Source organism: Symphalangus syndactylus, chromosome 22 (assembly GCF_028878055.3).
Source record: "Symphalangus syndactylus isolate Jambi chromosome 22, NHGRI_mSymSyn1-v2.1_pri, whole genome shotgun sequence".
In the NCBI taxonomy this organism is placed as follows: domain Eukaryota; kingdom Metazoa; phylum Chordata; class Mammalia; order Primates; family Hylobatidae; genus Symphalangus; species Symphalangus syndactylus.
The window spans coordinates 39,813,689-39,834,710 of NC_072444.2; the positions used below are offsets into that span (position 1 = coordinate 39,813,689).

General features: G+C 51.8%; 1 protein-coding gene across 8 annotated transcripts in view; it reads right to left on the reverse strand.

Annotated features, from left to right (window-relative positions):
• LOC129471892 (sphingomyelin phosphodiesterase 4) overlaps positions 1 to 21,022 on the reverse strand; it is a 37,382-nt gene that overhangs the window by 2,112 nt on the left and 14,248 nt on the right. For 4 of the 8 annotated variants that reach the window (XM_063631256.1, XM_063631255.1, XM_055260987.2 and 1 more), the window contains 8 exons: positions 20,058 to 20,190; positions 10,834 to 10,905; positions 3,732 to 3,877; positions 3,069 to 3,159; positions 2,517 to 2,617; positions 1,583 to 1,746; positions 766 to 971; positions 179 to 412 (listed from right to left, as the gene is read on the reverse strand). In XM_063631256.1, coding sequence (XP_063487326.1) covers positions 179 to 412; positions 766 to 971; positions 1,583 to 1,746; positions 2,517 to 2,617; positions 3,069 to 3,159; positions 3,732 to 3,877; positions 10,834 to 10,905; positions 20,058 to 20,190 — 1,147 coding nt within the window. Of the gene's footprint in view, positions 1 to 178; positions 413 to 765; positions 972 to 1,582; positions 1,747 to 2,516; positions 2,618 to 3,068; positions 3,160 to 3,731; positions 3,878 to 7,662; positions 7,750 to 10,833; positions 10,906 to 20,057; positions 20,191 to 21,022 lie in introns of all 8 variants that reach the window. The other 4 variants (XM_063631254.1, XM_055260984.2, XM_063631257.1 and 1 more) reach the window with 2 other exon arrangements.

The window sequence follows — 21,022 nt, forward strand, 5'->3', positions numbered from 1 at the left end:
CAACAGTGGCAACAAGGGGACCCAGATATGACGCTTGGGGTGTGGGCCTGCCTCCCCCAACACTGGGTCCATATGTGTGGGGCCTGGGACTGGTACGTGGCTGACCACAGGCTGGGTGGAGTGGATCCTTCAGGGAAGGGGACCCTGATGGCCATGGGGCAGGCCACATAGCTCGTACCCGGAATATCTGGCGTAAGTACTCCAGGGCCTTCTCCAGGTATTCATCTGTCTTCCGGACGCTGTCTTGCCCCATCTCGTCCAGGTCGTTGGCTGTGTAAGAGCCGTTGGTATCCATGGAGCTAAAGCCCAGCCATGAGAGGAAGGAGTGGCCAGTCGGGCTCTCCGCACACTGGTCCGAGATGGACTTGGCTGTGTGTTTGGCCTGTGTGATGAGCTGAGCGAGGCGCAGGACCTGCAAGGGAGGTGCGGGCAGGTCACCAGTAGGACAGGCCTGTGCTGCCACCCAGGCAGGCCAGCCAGGGGCCCCAAGAGCAATGCACAGCCAGACTGCTGAGCGTCAGGAGAAGTGGCTTCTGCCAGAGGACTTTTAAAGACTAAAGGATGATCTTCTACATTTGAAATTTCCCAACAAACACTGCCTTCGTTATCAGGAAAAAATTAGACTTTACTAAAACGGGGGAAGGAGATATGGTGTCAAATCTATACCCAGCCTCCCCCCTTCCTGCTGGATCACAGCACTTCCCGGGTTCTGCTCAGCCCCATGGCTCCAGGGGCCCTGAGGACAGGCACCGCTGACCTACTCACCAGGGTGCGGGCCTCGGGCCCAAACATCGGGGTGTACTTGCAGTCCTGGCCCTCCAGGCTGTAGACATGGCTCTTCACCTTGAAGGAGGCATCAGTGACCGCTGGTGGCCAGGGTGACAGAAAGCTCCCAGTGAAGGTGGGGGCCGTGAAGAGTCGGTGCTGGCGGTGGGGGATGACCAGCTCTGGCTCCAGGAACAGCTGCTCACCTAGAAGGCAGGAGACGAACCTGGCACCCACTTCCCGGGGGCAGAGTACCCGACTGCTGCCCTTAGGATTCTGGGGTGCCTCCGAAGTGTCTGGGGAGCCATGACCCAGGGGTGTCCTCCTCAGGCCCTGCCTGGCAGCATCTCCCACACAGTAGGTGGCTGACATGGGGAGGGCGGATGGGGGAGCTGGTGGCTCAGAGCCCGCAGCAGTATCTGCAGGAAGTAAACAACAGGAGGATCGATAGAAAGCAATGCACAATCCAGCCAGGATGAATGCATGGCAGAGACCAGGCTCACCTCCTGAAGCAGCCACCACGAGTTGCCAGGGAGAAACGGCGGGGTCACAGGGCCGCAGCTTGGACCGTGCAGCCCCCCTCTGTGGGCACACCTGCGATCCCCCACCCAGTGCCTGGTGCCTGCAGGGCAGGCAGGATCCAGCCGGTTTCAGACTTCACTGCACATATGTGTCCCAGGAGTCTCCACAGCACCCTCTGCCGGGACCCACTCTGGGCGGGTGGGTCCCTCTTAAAGACCAGCCACCGACAGCTAAGGGCCTGGCCCTGGTCTGGCTGGGTCGACATCTACCTGGCTGGCCCAGGCTGAGGACTTACCTTTCTGAATCATCTCAGCCAGGTTGGGCTGGGCAAAGACTTTGGCCACTCGGAACACCATGAGCGCATGCTTGGGGCTGACCAGGTCTGTGCGGAGCGCACGGTTCAGGAAGCCCACAAACAACTTGGTGTACATCAGCAGGTTCTCCTGGACAAAGGGCGCCCTGGGGACCAAGGTGGCAGGTTGGGGCCAGCCTTCCAACTGGAGGCGGGGTCTGTGCTGGTCCATGCCCCTAATGCCCTTGCTCACCCTTGGGCTTTCAGACTCTCCCTGGCCAAGGTGACAAGCTGTCACAGATAACAGCTCAGGGGGCCACGGGCAGGCAAGGAGGGCAGGACAGAGGCAGGTAAGACCCAGGCCCTCTGAGGACGCCACATCCTTAGCAAGGCTGAGGCCCCTTTCCAAGTGGATGGAGGCCACCATGGCAGAGGCCGGCCCAGAGCCTGAGGGGGCTGAGGGAGGATCCCCCAGAGGGTCCAAAGGGGAATGCCTTGGGCAAGGAGGGGAGGGGTCAGTGGCCATGCCAGGTGCCATGGAAGCCTGGGGGTCTGCTGTGAGGATCAAGCAGGGGATGAGGGGAAGACGGCCTCCCTCATCCCCTGCTTGATTACCGCTGCTCTGCTCTGTGCTGATGAAGGTCAATGGATAGTTGGGGGGTGGCTGAACACTCATCTGGGACAGAAGGGAGGGGGAAAGGGCAGGATGGGTCACCCACGGCTTCCATGAGAAACCAATTCTAGGGCCTGGCAAAGTTGAGCCTAGGAAGGGCTGGTCTGTGTTCCACTCGGCAGGGGCTGGGAGAGGACTTCAGGAGGCCACGGGAGCCAGGGCCAGGCTGACCCCAGCACAGGCCACTGGCTTGGCCTCCACCCACTGGGGCAATATCTACCTGGGGGAGCCAGTGGCACGTCTGTGAGAGGGGCTGAGGCTCACCATTTCTCCGACACACACCGGGGCTGGGAGTCGCTGCCCAGAGCCTGCTTGTCAGGTGCGTACCGCCACGGCTGCAGGTAGCTCAGCCACATCTCCAGGACCTGTGGGGGAGGTGTGTGCTGAGGGCTCAGTGGCCGGGGGCCAAATCCTCCCATGGCCTGAAGCCCGGGTACCAGGCGGCAGCTGGGTGGGACTGACTCTTCCCACTTCCCCAGAGGGCAGAGGAGAGACGTGCACAGCCCTGTGAGGTTTGGCTCTCTTGCTGGCCCTCCAGAAGCCAGGGTGGGCTTTTCCCAGCCCAGGGGGCACAGTGCTCCCTGGTCAGCTAAGGGTAGGAACCTGCCCTGCACCAGACAGGTGGGACAGGGCAGGGCTTTCCTGAGGGTTGGCTTTGGAAACTGAAACAGAAAGAACAATGTGGCCCTCCAAGACCCTCTCCTTGCCAAGGCCTCTGTGATAACACTTGCTCTCCTCCTTTATCTGCCCCAGAGGACCTCCCACCTCAAGGCACACAGAAGACACAGGCACACATGTGACGGGGCCAACACTCACAGCTCTGAATGATGCGTCCAGGGGCCAGTGGCCAAAGCAATGCTGCAAGAAGAGGTAGAGTTTCTGCTGGACGAACCTCGGGACAGCGGCCCTGCAAGGGATGGGGAAGGTCACCTGCTGCTTGCCCAGTAACGAGGCCCTGCTCACAGATGAGCCCAGCGCTCCCATCAGTGAGGGTCGGCTCTGCCGGGAGAGAGCACTGGGCACCTCCGAGAGGTTCAGCCCCATTCTTCAGAGGAAGAAACCAAGGTCCAGAGAGGTTAGGGAACATCCCAAGGACACACAGCACGCAGGCGGCCGAGTCAGTGCAGCTCCTGCGCACATCTCACCTCAGTCCCATACAAACAGCCCACTCTGCTGGCCCTGGTGGGCCTGGCAGTCAGGGCTGCCCCAGCTCTTCTGACATGGTTGAAGAATATGAGATGCAAGAGATGGCAGCACAATAGGGCCTCTCTGGCCAGTCTGGAGAGAGGCTCTGGGAGACAACTGGGCAGGGTGAGAGGGTACCTTCCTAGGCCTGGAGAGGCCTCACGTGCTCTGTGAGCAGAAAGGGACTCCTCTCTCCCTGCCCTCCATGCCCTGGGGAGAGGTCGCTGTGGGTGACACCTTAGGAGGGGAAAGTGGGGGAGACAGCAGCGGTGGGAAGCCGCAAGGGCCACCCACCGTTTGAACTCCTCCAGGGGGCTGGTGGCGTGGGAGTGGGCGGAGGGTGAGGCCTGCTCTGGCTTCAGGCTGTTGGCAAAGGCGTGCAGGTGCTTCAGCAGCAGGCGCACCACCAACACATGCTCCTCAGTAGGCGTGAACGACTCCTAGGTGGAGAAGGAGGGGTGAGGGCCTGGGAAGGAACACGGCACCCATAGCACTCGGCCTCCAGGTCTGACATCCCGCCCCAAGCCAGTTGCTCTGCTTCCCCACGGGAGGCACAAGCCAGGCCGGGAGTAGGGCCACCCCCTGGGGCACCACTGTGCCTGGCACCCAGCGGACATGCCTTGCACTGTTTGGTCTGAACTGTGACCAGTTTGTGGTAGGGAAGTGCTTGGCCCAGCGCCCACACAGCCCACCCTGGGGAGGCCTCACTAAGACAGACACATCTGCAGAGGGCCTCCCAGCCCTGCTTCTGCACCCCTGCAAACCCGCGGCGGGTGGCACAGGCTGTGCCCTTGGGCACTGGTGCCTGTCTTGATCCCCAGGGCAGGAGAAAGCCAGCAGCACCCACAAGCTCTGGATCCAGGGTCTCCCACCTGCCTCCCAAGTGTGTGCAGAAAGCACATGGAACCCAGGTGTGGTGCCTCAGACCTGTAATTCCGGCACTTTGGGAGGCCGAGGAGGAAAGATCGCTAAGAAGTTCGAGATTAGCCTAGACAACATAGGGACACCCTGTCCCTACAAAAAATTTTTAAAAGTTAGCTGGGTGTGCTGGTGCACACCTGTAGCCTTAATGACTCAGGAGGCTAGGGTGGGAGGATCACTTGAGCCCAGGAGTTTGAGGCTGCAGTGAGCTAGGATCATGCCACTGCACTCCAGCCTGGGTGAGAGTAAGAACTTGTTCAAAAATAAGAACCCCATGGCTTCACTTTTCTCCCCAATTCCTTCCACCTGCTCCTCATCCTGGACACAGCCAGGTGAGAACTCGGCCCAGTAGAAGCCCCAGGCGTCACTTCCTCTGTTACCCAGGGACCTGTGGTCAGGAAAACCCCAAGACAAAAGCAGTCAAGCATATTAGGCCAAACTTTTTTTTTTTGAGACAGAGTCTCGCTCTGTCGCCCAGGCTGGAGCACAGTGGTGCAATCTCAGCTCACTGCAACCTCCGCATCCAGGTTCAAGCGATTCTCCTGACTCAGCCTCCTGAGTAGCTGGAACGACAAGTGTGTGCCACCATGCCCAGCTAATTTTTATTTTTCATAGAGATGGGGTTTCACCATGTTGGCCAGACCTCAGGTCTCCCAAAGTGCTGGGAATACAGGCGTGAACTACTGCGCCCAGCCTAGGCCAAACTTTTGATTTGTAACATACAAGCAGGATCCTGGAGATCTAGCCGGAGAGGAAAGCCTTTTTGGTGGCCATGGGCTTCCTCTGGTTGTTTAGCCATTGGGAGGGCAGGTGGGAGCATCGAGAGTAGACGAGGGCAGGGAAGTGGGGGCGCTGAGGGCAGAATCCTGAGTCTGAGTGGATATGCTCGCCTCTCCACGCTTGTCCCCTAGCCCTTTGGGCCTTAACACATCTGTGCTGCTGAGGCTGGTGCAGGGCCCGGCCTCCGGGTATATCCTGGGGTGCTGTAGACCCCGCACGGGCCACTGCCCATATCGCTACCTACTCAAGTCTCCCCGTCAGGAAACTGTCCCCACAGGTCCAGGTGACACACCCCAGAGATCAGGGGCTGAGTCTGAAGATGGAGCTATGGGGTGGGAGGCATTTTCTTCTTTTTTCTGAGACAGGGTCTCACTCTGTCACCCACGCTGGAGTATAGTGTCGTGGTCTCGGCTCACTGTAGCCTCTGCCTCCAGGGCTTAAGGGATCCTCCCACCTCAGCCTTCCGGTTAGCTGGGAACACAGGCACACACACCACCACACCAGGCTAATTTTTGTATTTCTTTGTAGAGACAGGGGTCTCGCCATGTTGCCCAGGCTGGTCTCAAACTCTTGAGCTCAAGCAATCCGCCTGCCTCAACGTCCCAAAGTGCGGGGATTACAAGCGTGAGCCATCGTGGCTGGCTATTTTCCACCACCTGTATCGTTAAGTCTTTGGGCAATGAATTTGCATTGTTTTAGAAGAAAGGGCCAGGTGCAGTGGCTCACGCCTGTAATCCCAACACGTTGGGAGGTCAAGGCAGGCGGATAACTTGAGGTCAGAAGTTTGAGACCAGCCTGGCCAACATGGTGAAACTACGTCTCTACTAAAAATACAAAAATTAGCCAGGTGGGTGGCACATGCCTGTAATCCCAGCTACTCAAGAGACTGAGGCAGGAGAATCACTTGAATCTGGGAGGTGGAGATTGCAGTGAGCCGAGACCATGTCACTGCATTCCAGCCTGGGCAACAGAGTGAGACTCCATCTCAAAAAAAAAAAAAGACGGAAGGAGAAAAGTATGAGACGTAATACTTGTACCTATACTGCCCAACTAGAAGGGCACCAGTGGGGTGGGAAGTTAGACCAGGGTCTTTCTCCTCCTCCAGTCTCAGCCCAGGCCAATCCTGGCCTGGGATCCTGAGCCGTAACATCCACCCTGCAGCTCAGGGGAGGGGACGACCTCCACATGGGAACTGGAAAACTGCCTTCCCCTGCTGGTGCACTTGCCCCACCTCAGCTGGTCCTTCCGAAGGGTCTGGAGGGCCCACTGTCCGCCCCTGACCCCAACAGTCACACGGAACCCTCTCAAGCTATTTTCCCACAGGTTTGCTGAGCCAAACTTCTCCCTCAGCTCTGCACCCCTCCTGGGCCATGTTCCCACATGCAGTCCCTGGCCACAGTCACACCTGCTTGCTTCTTAAGGATGTGTCCCCAAAGCCGCACATTTCCCACTGGGCTGAGACTCACAGCACCTCAGCTCACCCCACCTGGGTCTCGCTGGTCACCCCTCCCACCATGGGGTTTGTCAGATGCTTTCTGGACACTGTCCTCCCTCCCTAGCACAAGCCCTCAGGTCCCTCCTCTCCTCTGCAGTGGCTCCTGCGGAATGAGGTGCCCCAGTGTGTTGTGGCCGCCATTCCAGCCCACCAGCGCTCAGAGGCCAACACATTTTCTCATCTTATGCTCAAATTCCTGTTCAATCATCCGTGCTCCTTCCCAGGTGAACGGAACAGATCACCGGCTGTGAGCACAACCCATCTCCCCCGGCTCTCACAGATTCCTCTGTCATCCCTGAAGTCCCCCACAGGTCTGAACTCTGCTTCACTGACCTCAAATCCATCCACACACTTGTCATTTCTGCCTAGGCAGCCACAACCTCTATGAGGTTACCACCCACTCTAATCTGCCTCTGGAGGTGTGTATGAGTGGCCAGGGTTCCCCAGGTAAAGGCCGGGTCCTGGCTGGGCTGTCAAGGACTGACAGCTTCTGTGGGCTATATGGTCAAGCCCCAGGTCTTTCCCATCCCCCCGCCTCACACGCAGGCTCTGGGTCACAGCACCTCCAGGCTGGGTGACAGTTCTGAACAAGGCAGAACCCACACCACCCATAAGTCCCAGGCCTCTGCGTCTTCAGCTCCTTCCTGAGCGCCAGACCCTGCAGATTCAGTGAACCCAGCCACTGCTGAGGCCTGAGGACTCCAGCTCTTCAAACCAGGGCCAAGCACGAGGCCTCCAACACTGGAGCGCTTGTGAAACCTCCACTTGCCAGGAGCCTGGACAGCCAGGGCCACATGCCCACATGCCTCATTCTGCCACACAGCCACCACCCCCACCCCCAACCAAGCTAGTCTACAAAGCCAGGGGCCAAGCCCGGCTGGAGGCTGACCCCTCCTCCCCCGGACACAGGGGCTTCGCTCTGCTTGGAACTAGCCTCTGAGTCACCAGCGGCCGGCCCCGGCGGCCCCTTGCTTTGCCAGGCATGGACATGCACTCTGGGCAGGGGGAAGGGAACGAATGAGCCAGTACTTGGTAGGCGTGGAGGGCCTGGAGGCTGGGTTGGGCAGGGTTGTAGAGGGCGCTGGAGACACTGAGTCGGTAGTGCAGAACCTCCAGCTGAGACAAGGAACAGAGAGATGCCGGAAGAGGCAGAAGAGCAGAGGACAAGAGGATGGGGTGGGGAAGGGGAGAGATAGGACCAGACACGGGAGGGGGAAGCGGAGAGAGAAAGCAAGCAATGAGAACGAGCCCAGGAGTGAGGAGAAAAAAACAAAAACAAAAGCACGGTCAGTGACAATCCAAACAACTGCAGTCCCAGCAGCCGCGGGCCAGCGCAGCACCCCCCTCCGCAGCCAGGCCAGGGCTGTGGCCACACTCTCCTCGCTTGGGAGGCCCGGGCAGAGGGACCCTCCAGGTCACCTGGGTGGCCCCTCAGTACTGCTGGGGCCTAAAGGCCTCTCTAGCTCCTTGGAAGGGCCCAACTCACTGCCCTTCAAGATGGGACCCACTCTCCCCAGTGACTCTGTCACACTATCTGTGGCACATGCACATCAGAGCCCTCCAAGAGCCCAGGGTCCTCACTGGGACATGCTGCCAGCCACCAAGACCTCAAGATCCTGAGGCTCAGAAAAGAAACCAGCAGAGCATGTTCCAGGAGGAGGACTCTGCCCAGAAAAGACACGTGGAATTGACTGGATTTCCCTGGGTTGCCTTAAGAAATTTACCAAATTGGTATAAGACATGATCAATTCCTATGTGTCTAAAACTCAATCAATGTCCCCTCCATGACTGGCTCTCTGAGAACTGAGGGCAAGGACAGGTCCCCAAGGGTACCACAGAGACGAGGAGCACAGGCTCAGGCCCCCAGGCCCTGCCCTCCACCCTCATAGTGTGGACGTCAGCCAAGGTGGTGTGCACAACAGCTCTGACTCCTGGAGGCAGCCTCTCCTACCGCACCAGAAACTCCCACCCTCCAGGTACAGTGGGTTCCCAAGGGCGGGAGCCCCCAAGGATCTGGTCACAGCCACACACACCCAGAGGCAGCAGGAACCTGAGGCTGAGCTGGCTCCTAGCCAGGACCCTCCAACCTACTGCCCTGCAGCACCACGGCCTGCCGAAGCACCCCTTCAGCCCAGTGCAGCCAGAGCCGGCCTGGCACACATCCTGCCTCGCCAGCAGCATGCCTCCTGCCCAAGCAGCACACCCACTGGGCTCCACACAGGAGAAATCAGAACACACACCAGTCGCCATGACACGCAGAGCAGGGAGTGAAAGAGCAGGGCAGGGAGGTGTTGCCCTCCACAGCCTTCCTCTGTGCCAGACCTGGGGCTCAGGAAGGAATCAGACACATAGTTCCCCAGTGTGGCTCTGCCCTTGCTTGCAGGAACACAGTGGCCTACAGCGCCATGGCCATCCTTACTGCCCACAGGGCCACTGGGGAGCAAACACGCATCCTGGACTCAAGCAGGGTGAGGAGGATGACCCCAGGAGCCTCACTTCCTGCATCTAAAATAAGGGCTAGTGGGGACGGGCAGGGATTTCTGCATGGCAGTACATGTAGCATAGGCCTGGACAACTGGCAAGAAGCCTTAGGAGACACAGACCTCCACAGCTGCCTTTCTCTGGCTCCCACCCACCAAGTTTTCTTGTGTTTTGCCTGAACTGGAAGAGGCGAAGAGTGGAGCATCTCTGGGTACTTGGTCCGGCCACTGCAAGGTATTCTGAGCAGGGCCCACCCACCCTAAGAGGAAGCAAATGTGGGGAAGAAGGAACTGCACCTCCTGCCCTCCATAGGGACAGCCCCCTGCCCTTCCTCTGGCCCGTTAGGACAAAGAATCCTCACAGGTGACAGCCCAAAAGAGCCTTTCTGGCTGACTCTTGAAAGTAGGTGTGCTTCCACTCCCTCAGAAGGCAGAAGGAGCAACAGGAACACAATGCAGTGCAGTGGCCCCTGCCCCTGCCAGGCCATGCCACACCACATGCACGAGTGCTGAGTAAGTGTCCCAGAGCCTCGCGGGAGGAGCAGGCCCAGGGAATAACCAGGCCCCCAGGCACCAGCCAGTGACATGCAGCAAGTCTGCTCTGGAAGCAGGAAGGACACTGCACGCTCTTTGTGACTCAGGAGGCCCAAGATGGGGTCCTCAGCTTTTCCCCATTCTCCACCCATGTGATTCTGAGGGTGAGGACTTGGGGACCCTATGCTCTGAGAGAGCCTCCACATGGCAAAGCATGGGGCCATGGAACTGGCTGCAGAGACTGTGGCAGAAGCAGACCCACAGCTCTTCGCCAGAACCAGAGGAAAAGTGACAGGATGCTCTTCTGAAGTTTAATTCCATCACCCACATTCTGGAGGAAGCCCTCAATAATTCTGTCAGTGACAAAGCCAAAGTTTCCCAAGCATACTGATGCACAGACGCCATGGGCACCAGACTACGTGGCTGATGCCACTTCAGGCAAGGGCCTGGATGGGCATGAGTCAAGCTGCTCCATGGAGGATGACTGACTGGAGATCTAAGGTTCACCTAGCTGCTTTCTCACTCTGACCGGTCCAGGGGTGGTGCTAGCTCCAGGAATAGCAACAGCAGGAACGACCCAGGGCCTCCGCCACCTCCATGCACCTGAAAGCAGCGTGCTGCCCAGAGAGAGAGAGCGGGGACAGGCGAGGCAGAGGGAGAGGAGGGAAGCCAGGCTGCATGCAGGGGGGCACCAGGTGACACTCGCCACAAGAAGGGCTGCTTGCTCATGCTCTGGAGGAGGTGGGAGAGTAGGGGGAGGAGGCAAAGGAGGCTCCAGGCCACCCCTTCATGGGAAAGCACAAAGGCACTGCTGATGGTCGAGGAGACAGACGAGAAAGTGGCTCCCAGAGGCATCGCAGCTCCCCCGCCCCCAGAGCAAGAGCACCACAACCTCATCTGTTCCCGCTGCCAGGGAGGGGGCTCAGGAAGCTGCACAGGGAGGGCCCCGGAGAGGCCAGACTTCCAGGCCTCAAGTGTCTACACGTCAGGGTGCAACGCCCTCTGCCCACCACCGGAAACTAGAGAACGATGCCCACTTCTTATTCGGTTTCTGAGTGACAGGTGGGTGGTGGGTTTCTGCTTCCCACCATCCAGCCTGTGAAAACTCACTCAGAGGCAGGATAAGAAGCAGCAGGCTGAGCAGGGTCAGAAGCAGGAGGTGGGAAGAAAAACTGTGGAAACATACCTTGGCGTGAGGGGACTGCATTTTTTGATACATCTCCAAGGAATAGTGATGAAGCCACATTTCAACGAAAACCTGCAAAAAAGCATTAGCTAGTCAAACCATTCTCGACAATGATGCCAGACCATCCAGTGGGGAAAGGACAGTGTCTCCAACAAGCAAAGCTGGGAACACAGAATACCCATGGGCAGAACAGTGAAGCTGGGCCCTTCCTTCACGCCATCGCCAAAAAATAACTCAAAATGGGTAAGTGACCTGAGGATAAGCACTAAAACCATACACTCTCAGAAGAAAACATGGGCGAAAACTTCATAACACCAGATTTGGCAATGATTAATTAGATATGACGCCCAAAGCACAGGCAACAACAGGAAAAAAAATAGACAACTAGACTTCATCAAAATCAATACTCTTGAGCAGGAAAAAATACTATTGATAGAGTGAAAAGGCAACCAACAGGCATGGTGGCTCAATCCTGTCATCCCAGCACTTTGGGAGGCCAAGGTGGCTGGGTTACCTGAGGCCAGGAGTTCCAGACCAGCCTGGCCAACATAGTGAAGATCAGTCTCTACAAAAAATACAAAAATCAGATGGGTGTGGTGGGGCATCACACCTATAATCCCAGCTACTTGGGTGTCCGAGGTGGGAGGATTGCTTGTGCCCAGAAGTTTGAGGCTGCAGTGAGCCAAGACTGCACCACTGCACTCCAGCCTGGCAACAAAGTTAGACTCTGATTAAAAAAAAAAAAAAAAAAAGCGCTGGGCACAGTGGCTCACGCCTGTAATCCCAACACTTGGGGAGGCCAAGGCAGGTGGATCACCTGAGGTCAGGAGTTCAAGACCAGCCTGAACCAACATGGAGAAACCGTGTCTCTACTAAAAATACAAAATTAGCCGGGCATGGTGGCGCATGCCTGTAATTCCAGCTCAGCTACTCGGGAGGCTGAGGCAGGAGAATCGCTTGAACCCAGGAGGCAGAGGTTGTGGTAAGCCAAAATCGCGCCACTCCACTCCAACCTGGGCAACAAGAACAAAACTCGGTCTCAAAAAAAAAAAAAAGCAGCAACTCAAGTGTCCACTGAGGGATGAATGAATAAACACAATGTGGTACATCCACACAATGGAACACTATTCAGCCTTAAAAAGCAAGGAAATTCTGACACATGCTGTAATCTTTAGTCCATTGTGCTAAGTGAAGCATGCTAGTCACACACAAATAAGTACTATGTGCTACAAATACTCTGGGTATGAGATCTAGGAGTCAAATCCATAGAAACAGAAAGCAGAATAGTGGTTGCCAGGTGCTGGGTGGGGAATTGTTTAATGGTTTGATTTCTTTGCTTTTTATTAAAAGAGCCCAAATGGGGTCTCACTATGCTGGCCAGGCTGGTCTTGAACTCCTGGCCTTGAGCAATCCTTCCCTACTTGGGCTCCCAAAGCGCTAAGATTAGAGGTGTGAGGCCCCTGCGCCTGGGCTGGTTCAGTTTCAGTTTCACAAGATGAAAAGCATTCTGGAGATTGGATGCACAACAACATGACTGTATTTAACACAACTGACTGTACACTTGGAAATGGTTAAGACAATAAATTTGGGTGGAGCCAAGACGGCCGAATAGGAACAGCTCCGGTCTATAGCTCCCAGCGTGAGCGATGCAGAATACGGGTGATTTCTGCATTTCCATCTGAGGTACCGGGTTCATCTCACTAGGGAGTGCCAGACAATGGGTGCAGGACAGTGGGTGCAGCGCACCGTGTGCGAGCCAAAGCAGGGCAAGGCACTGCCTCACTCGGGAAGAGCAAGGGGTCAGGGAGTTCCCTTTCCTAGTCAAAGAAAGGGGTGACAGACGGCACCTGGAAAATCGGGTCACTCCCACCCTAACACCGCACTTTTCCAACGGGCTTAAAAAATGGCACACCAGGAGATTATATCCCGAACCTGGCTTGGAGGGTCCTACGCCCACGGAGTCTCGCTGATTGCTAGCACAGCAGTCTGAGATCAAACTGCAAGGTGGCAGCAAGGCTGGGGGAGGGGCGCCTGCCATTGCCCAGGCTTGATTGGTAAACAAAGCAGCCAGGAAGCTCGAACTGGGTGGAGCCCACCACAGCTCAAGGAGGCCTGCCTGCCTCTGTAGGCTCCACCTCTGGGGGCAGGGCACAGACAAACAAAAAGACAGCAGTAACCTCTGCAGACTTAAATGTCCCTGTCTGACAGCTTTGAAGAGAGTAGTGGTTCTTCCAGCACGCAGCTGGAGATCTGAGAACGGGCAGACTGCCTCCTCAAGTGGATCCCTGACTCCCGAGCAGCTTAACTGGGAGGCACCCCTCAATAGGGGCAGACTGACACCTCACACGGCCGGGTACTCCTCTGAGACAAAACTTCCAGAGGAACAATCAGGCAGCAGCATTTGCGGGTCACCAATATCCGCTGTTCTACAGCCACTGCTGCTGATACTCAGGCAAACAGGGTCTGGAGTGGATCTCTAGCAAACTCCAACAGACCTGCAGCTGAGGGTCCTGTCTGGTAGAAGGAAAACTAACAAACAGAAAGGGCATCCACACCAAAAACCCATCTGTACGTCACCATCATCAAAGACCAAAAGTAGATAAAACCACAAAGATGGGGAAAAAACAGAGCAGAAAAACTGGAAACTCTAAAAAGCAGAGGGCCTATCCTCCTCCAAAGGAACGCAGCTCCTCAGCAGCAATGGAACAAAGCTGGAAGGAGAATGACTTTGATGAGTTGACAGAAGAAGGCTTCAGACAATCAAACTACTCCGAGCTACAGGAGGAAATTCAAACCAATGGCAAAGAAGTTAGAAACTTTGAAAAAAAATTAGATGAATGGATAACTAGAATAACCAATGCAGAGAAGTCCTTAAAGGAGCTGATGGAGCTGAAAACCAAGGCTCGAGAACTACCTGAAGAATGCAGAAGGCTCAGGAGCCGATGTGATCAACTGGAAGAAAGGGTATCAGTGATGGAAGATGAAATGAATGAAATGAAGCGAGAAGGGAAGTTTAGAGAAAAAAGAATAAAAAGAAACGAACAAAGCCCCCAAGAAATATGGGACTATGTGAAAAGACCAAATCTACGTCTGATTGGTGTACCTGAAAGTGACGGGGAGAATGGAACCAAGTTGGAAAACACTCTGCAGGATATTATCCAGGAGAACTTCCCCAATCTAGCAAGGCAGGCCAACATTCAGATTCAGGAAATACAGAGAACGCCACAAAGATACTCCTCGAGAAGAGCAACTCCAAGACACATAATTGTCAGATTCACCAAATGAATCTGACAATGAAGGAAAAAATGTTAAGGGCAGCCAGAGAGAAAGGTCGAGTTACCCACAAAGGGAAGCCCATCAGACTAACGGCAGACCTCTCGGCAGAAACTCTACAAGCCAGAAGAGAGTGGAGGCCAACATTCAACATTCTTAAAGAAAAGAATTTTCAACCCAGAATTTCATATCCAGCCAAACTAAGCTTCATAAGTGAAGGAGAAATAAAATACTTTACAAACAAGCAAATGCTGAGAGATTTTGTCACCACCAGGCCTGCCCTAAAAGAGCTCCTGAAGGAAGCACTAAACATGGAAAGGAACAACAGGTACCAGCCACTGCAAAAACATGCCAAAATGTAAAGACCATCAAGGCTAGGAAGAAATTGCATCAACTAATGAGCAAAATAACCAGCTAACATCATAATGACAGGACCAAATTCACACATAACAATATTAACTTTAAATGTAAATGGGATAAATGCTCCAACTAAAAGACACAACTGGCAAATTGGATATAGAGTCAAGACCCATCAGTGTGCTGTATGTAGGAAACCCATCTCACGTGCAGACCCACACACACAGGCTCAAAATAAAGGGATGGAGGAAGATCTACCAAGCAAATGGAAAACAAAAAAAGGCAGGGGTTGCAATCCTAGTCTCTGATAAAACAGACTTTAAACCAACAAAGATCAAAAGAGACAAAGAAGGCCATTAAATAATGGTAAAGGGATCAATTCAATAAGAAGAGCTAACTATCCTAAATATATATGCACCCAATACAGGAACACCCAGATTCATAAAGCAAGTCATTAGTGACCTACAAAGAGACTTAGACTCCCACACAATAATAATGGGAGACTTTAACACCCCACTGTCAACATTAGACAGATCAACGAGACAGAAAGTTAACAAGGATACCCAGGAATTCAACTCAGCTCTGCACCAAGCTGACCTAATAGACATCTACAGAACTCTCCACCCCAAATCAACAGAATATACATTTTTTTAGCACCATACCACACCTATTTCAAAATTGGCCAATAGTTGGAAGTAAAGCACTCCTCAGCAAATGTAAAAGAACAGAAATTATAACAAACTGTCTCTCAGACCACAGTGCAATCAAACTAGAACTCAGGATAAAGAAACTCACTCAAAACCGCTCAACTACATGGAAACTGAACAACCTGCTCCTGAATGACTATTGGGCACATAACGAAATGAGGGCAGAAATAAAGATGTTCCTTGAAACCAACGAGAACAAAGACACAACATACCAGAATCTCTGGGTCACATTCAAAGCAGTGTGTAGAGGGAAATTTATAGCACTAAATGCCCACAAGAGAAAGCAGGAAAGATCCAAAATTGACACCCTAACATCACAATTAAAAGAATTAGAAAAGCAAGAGCAAACACATTCAAAAGCTAGCAGAAGGCAAGAAATAACTAAAATCAGAGCAGAACTGAAGGAAACAGACACACAAAAAACCCTTCAAAAAATTAATGAATCTAGGAGCTGGTTTGTTGAAAAGATCAAGAAAATTGATAGACTGCTAGCAAGATTAATAAAGAAGAAAAGAGAGAAGAATCAATTAGACACAATAAAAAATGATAAAGGGGATATCACCACCAATCCCACAGAAATACAAACTATCATCAGAGAATACTACAAACACCTCTACGCAAATAAACTAGAAAATCTAGAAGAAATGGATAAATTCCTCGACACATACACCCTCCCAAGACTAAACCAGGAATAAGTTGCATCTCTGAATAGACCAATAACAGGCTCTGAAATTGTGGCAATAATCAATAGCTTACCAACCAAAAAAAGTCCAGGACCAGATGGATTCACGGCCGAATTCTACCAGAGGTACAAGGAGGAGCTGGTACCATTCCTTCTGAAACTATTCCAATCAATAGAAAAAGAGGGAATCCTCCCTAACTCATTTTATGAGGCCAGCATCATCCTGATACCAAAGCCTGGCAGAGACACAACCAAAAAAGAGAATTTTAGACCAATATCCTTGATGAACATTGATGCAAAAATCCTCAATAAAATACTGGCAAACCGAATCCAGCAGCACATCAAAAAGCTTATACACCATGATCAAGTGGGCTTCATCCCTGTGATGCAAGGCTGGTTCAACATACACAAATCAATAAATGTAATCCAGCATATAAACAGAACCAATGACAAAAACCACATGATTATCTCAATAGATGCAGAAAAGGCCTTTGACAAAATTCAACAACCCTTCATGCTAAAAACTCTCAATAAATTAGGTATTGATGGGACATATCTCAAAATAATAAGAGCTATCTATGACAAACCCACAGCCAATATGATACTGAATGGGCAAAAACTGGAAGCATTCCCTTTGAAAACTGGCACAAGACAGGGATGCCCTCTCTCACCACTCCTATTCAATATAGTGTTGGAAGTTCTGGCCAGGACAATTAGGCAGGAGAAGGAAATAAAGGGTATTCAATTAGGAAAAGAGGAAGTCAAATTGTCCCTGTTTGTAGATGACATGATTGTATATCTAGAAAACCCCATCATCTCAGCCCAAAATCTCCTTAAGCTGATAAGCAACTTCAGCAAAGTCTCAGGATACAAAATCAATGTCCAAAAATCACAAGCATTCTTATACACCAGTAACAGACAGAGAGCCAAATCATGAATGAACTCCCATTCACAATTGCTTCAAAGAGAATAAAATACCTAGGAATCCAACTTACAAGGGATGTGAAGGACCTCTTCAAGGAGAACTACAAACCACTGCTCAATGAAATAAAACAAGATACAAACAAATGGAAGAACATTCCATGCTCATGGGTTGGAAGAATCAATATTGTGAAAATGGCCATACTGCCCAAGGTAATTTATAGATTCAATGCCATCCCCATCAAGCTACCAATGACTTTCTTCACAGAATTGGAAAAAACTACTTTAAAGTTCACATGGAACCAAAAAAGAGCCCGCATCGCCAAGTCAATCCTAAGCCAAAACAACAAAGCTGGAGGCATCAAGCTATGTAACTTCAAACTATACTACAAGGCTACAGTAACCAAAATAGCATGGTACTCGTTCAAAACAGAGATATAGACCAATGGAACAGAACAGAGCCCTCAGAAATAATGCCGCATATCTACAACCATCTGATCTTTGACAAACCTGACAAAAACAAGAAATGGGGAAAGGATTCCCTATTTAATAAATGGTGCTGGGAAAACTGGCTACCCATATGTAGAAAGCTGGAACTGGATCCCTTCCTTACACCTTATACAAAAATTAATTCAAGATGGATTAAAGACTTACATGTTAGACCTAAAACCATAAAAACCCTAGAAGAAAACCTAGGCAATACCATTCAGGACACAGGCATGGGCAAGGACTTCATGTCTAAAACACCAAAAGCAATGGCGACAAAAGCCGAAATTGACAAATGGGATCTAATTAAACTAAAGAGCTTCTGCACAGCATAAAAAACTACCACCATAGTGAACAGGCAACCTACAAAATGGGAGAAAATTTTCACAACCTGCTCATCTGACAAAGGGCTAATATCCAGAATCTACAATGAACTCAAACAAATTTACAAGAAAAAAACAAACAACCCCATCAAAAAGTGGGCAAAGGATATGAACAGACACTTCTCAAAAGAAGACATTTATGCAGCCAAAAAACACATGAAAAAATGCTCATCATCACTGGCCATCAGAGAAATGCAAATCAAAACCACAATGAGATACCATCTCACACCAGTTAGAATAGCCATCATTAAAAAGTCAGGAAACAACAGGTGCTGGAGAGGATGTGGAGAAATAGGAACACTTTTACACTGTTGGTGGGACTGTAAACTAGTTCAACCATTGTGGAAGTCACTGTGGCGATTCCTCAGGGATCTAGAACTAGAAATACCACTTGACCCAGCCATCCCATTACTGGGTATATACCCAAAGGATTATAAATCATGCTGCTATAAAGACACATGCACACGTATGTTTATTGCGGCACTATTCACAATAGCAAAGACTTGGAACCAACCTAAATGTCCAACAACGATAGACTGGATTAAGAAAAGGTGGCGCATATTCACCATGGAATACTATGCAGCCATAAAAAATGATGAGTTCATGTCCTTTGTAAGGACATGGATGAAACTGGAAATCATCATTCTCAGCAAACTATCACAAGGACAAAAAAACTAAACACCGCATGTTCTCACTCACAGGTGGGAACTGAACAATGAGAACACATGGACACAGGAAGGGGAACATCACACACCAAGGCCTGTTGGGGTTGGGGGGAGGGGGAAGGGATAGCATTAGGAGATATACCTAATATTAAATGACAAGTTAATGGGTGCAGCACACCAACATGGCACATGTATACATATGTAACAAACCTGCACATTGTGCACATGTACCCTAAAACTTAAAGTATAATAATAAAATTGTAAAAAAAAGACAATAAATTTTGTGTTATGTGTATCTTGTAATTAAATTTTTTTCTTAATTAAAAAACAAAAAGGGCCGGGCATGGTGGCTCATGCCCGTAATCCCAACACTTTGGGAGGCCAAAACAAATGGATCACTTGAGGTCAGGAATTCGAGACACGGTGAAACCCCATCTCTACTAAAAATGCAAAAATTAGCTGAGCATGGCAGTAGGCACCTGTAATCCTAGCTACTCGGGAGGCTGAGGCAGGAGAATCACTTGAACCTGAGAGGTGGAGGTTGCACGGAGCCAAGATTGTGCCACTGCACTCCAGCCTGGACAACAGAGGGAGACTCCATCTTAAAAAAAAAAAAAAAAAAAAAAATGTTTCAGTCCAGGGAACAGCAGAACCTCCCAGTTCTGCCCTATAAGCCCTGTGTCATGATCTTCTGCCCTCTTCATGGCCAGCACAGCCCACAGTCCACACAGCCAAGAGCCATCTGGGCATCATGGTCCCCTCTGTGAACAGGGGCAACGGTTCTTACCATTCCACCCTTCGAGGATGCTGTGAAATGGTATGGAGACTTCAAAAAGTGCAGCACCCCAAATACTAGGAGTTATACACAAGATGGGAGATAGAATCCGACCTTATCTACATGCCAGGCTGTCAAAAGCAAGGCTGTGGCTACCAAGTCAGCCCCAGGATCCAGTGTCAGAAGCAGCACCTGCTGAATCTCTCTGATGTGTGCCTAGAAGACACAGCCAGGACCTGGGAGTTGGCCAGCACTCAAGAAGTGAGCCAGCCCATACCATCCTGACAGGCTGGAGCCCCTCTGGGCAGACAAGGAAATCTGTCACCTTCTACTTCGATCCCCTGAATCAATGGAAGGCCTATGGAGCCTGCACAGACCCCTCACCATTCAGTGTCATGGAAACCAAAAGACTCTGCAACAATTATATCACCACAGGCAAAACGAAACAACTTCCATGGACAGCGGATCCTGGGATGAAAAACACCGTCAATGACATATAAGTTAGAAGGGTGGGCAGATTTATTTTCACGTTTTCTAAATGTCACAGCAGGAAAATATCAACAATTTAGAATCAGCCCCGGGCTGAGGGGCCACCTCTGGGACTCTGCCCCACATAGTGGAAGGTGGCAACAGTTTCTTTTTCTTTTTTTTTTTTTGAGATGGAGTCCAGTTCTGTCACCCAGGCTGGAGTGCAATGGCACGATCTCAGCTTACTGCAGCCTCCACCTCCCAGGTTCAAGCGATTCTCCCGCCTCAGCCTCCTGAGTAGCTGCGATTACAGGCGCCTGCTACCACGCCCGGCTAATTTTTGTATTTTTAGTAGAGATGTGGTTTCACCATGTTGGCCAAGTGGGTCCCAAACTCCTGACCTCAGGTGATCTGCCCACCTCGGCCTCGCAAAGTGTTGGGGATTACAGGCATGAGCCACTGTGCCCGGCTGGCTGAACAGTTTCTTTTGACCAGCTCAACTCTCACCTGGAGCAGAGTTTCTGACCTCCAGATCTCATGGGAGGCTGGGTCTGCATTCACTGACGTCTGATGAGAGATGTGTCGCTTCAGGAGGCTAGTGTGGTGGAGGCCATAGGAAGCAAAGGGCATGGCTGGTGTCCTGAGGGAGACACAGAAACAGGCCCGAGTTACAGGCTCCCGTTGGCCTAGCCAGGGGCAATCTGGATATCAAAATCAACGAAAGAAGGGACAGATTACATCTTGTTCAATAGCACAACGCATACCTCCCCCCAGGCCCCTGATCCACACTGATAGACCTGAAAAAATAAATAGCAAAGAGAGAAGTCTTCCTTACCACAGAGTGACCACTGACCCACTAATCAATGAAGGAGGGATGAAGTTAGAGAACCACCATTTGGTAACCGCCCTATTAATGGCTGATTTGGTCAAGAACCAACAGTGAGGTTGGGCATGGGGGCTCACACCTGTAATCCCAGCACCTTGGGAGACCAAGGCAGGAGGATTTCTTGAGGCTAGGCATTTGAGATCAGCCTGGGCAACAAAGTGAGAACCCATCTCCACAAAAACATTGAAACATAAAACAGCTGGGCCTGGTAGCATGTGCCTGTAGTCCTAGCTACTTAGAAGGCTGAGGAGGGAGAATGGCCTGGGCCCACGAGTTGAGGCTATAGTGACAAATGATCGTACCAACTTTACTCCATCCCGGGGTGACAGAGCAAGACCCTGTTTCTAAAAAACTAAGAAATTCCCAGCCTGGGCAACATGGCAAAACCCTGTCTCCACAAAAAAATACAAAAATTAGCCAGGTGTGGTGATGCCTGCCTGTAGTCCCAGATACTTCGGGGGTTGAGACAGGAGGATCACTTGAGCCCAGGAGGTTGAGGTTGCTGTGAGCAGATATTGTACCACTGCACTCCAGCCTGGGGTAAGAGAACAAGACCCTGTTTGCAAATAAAATCAATTTGAAAAAA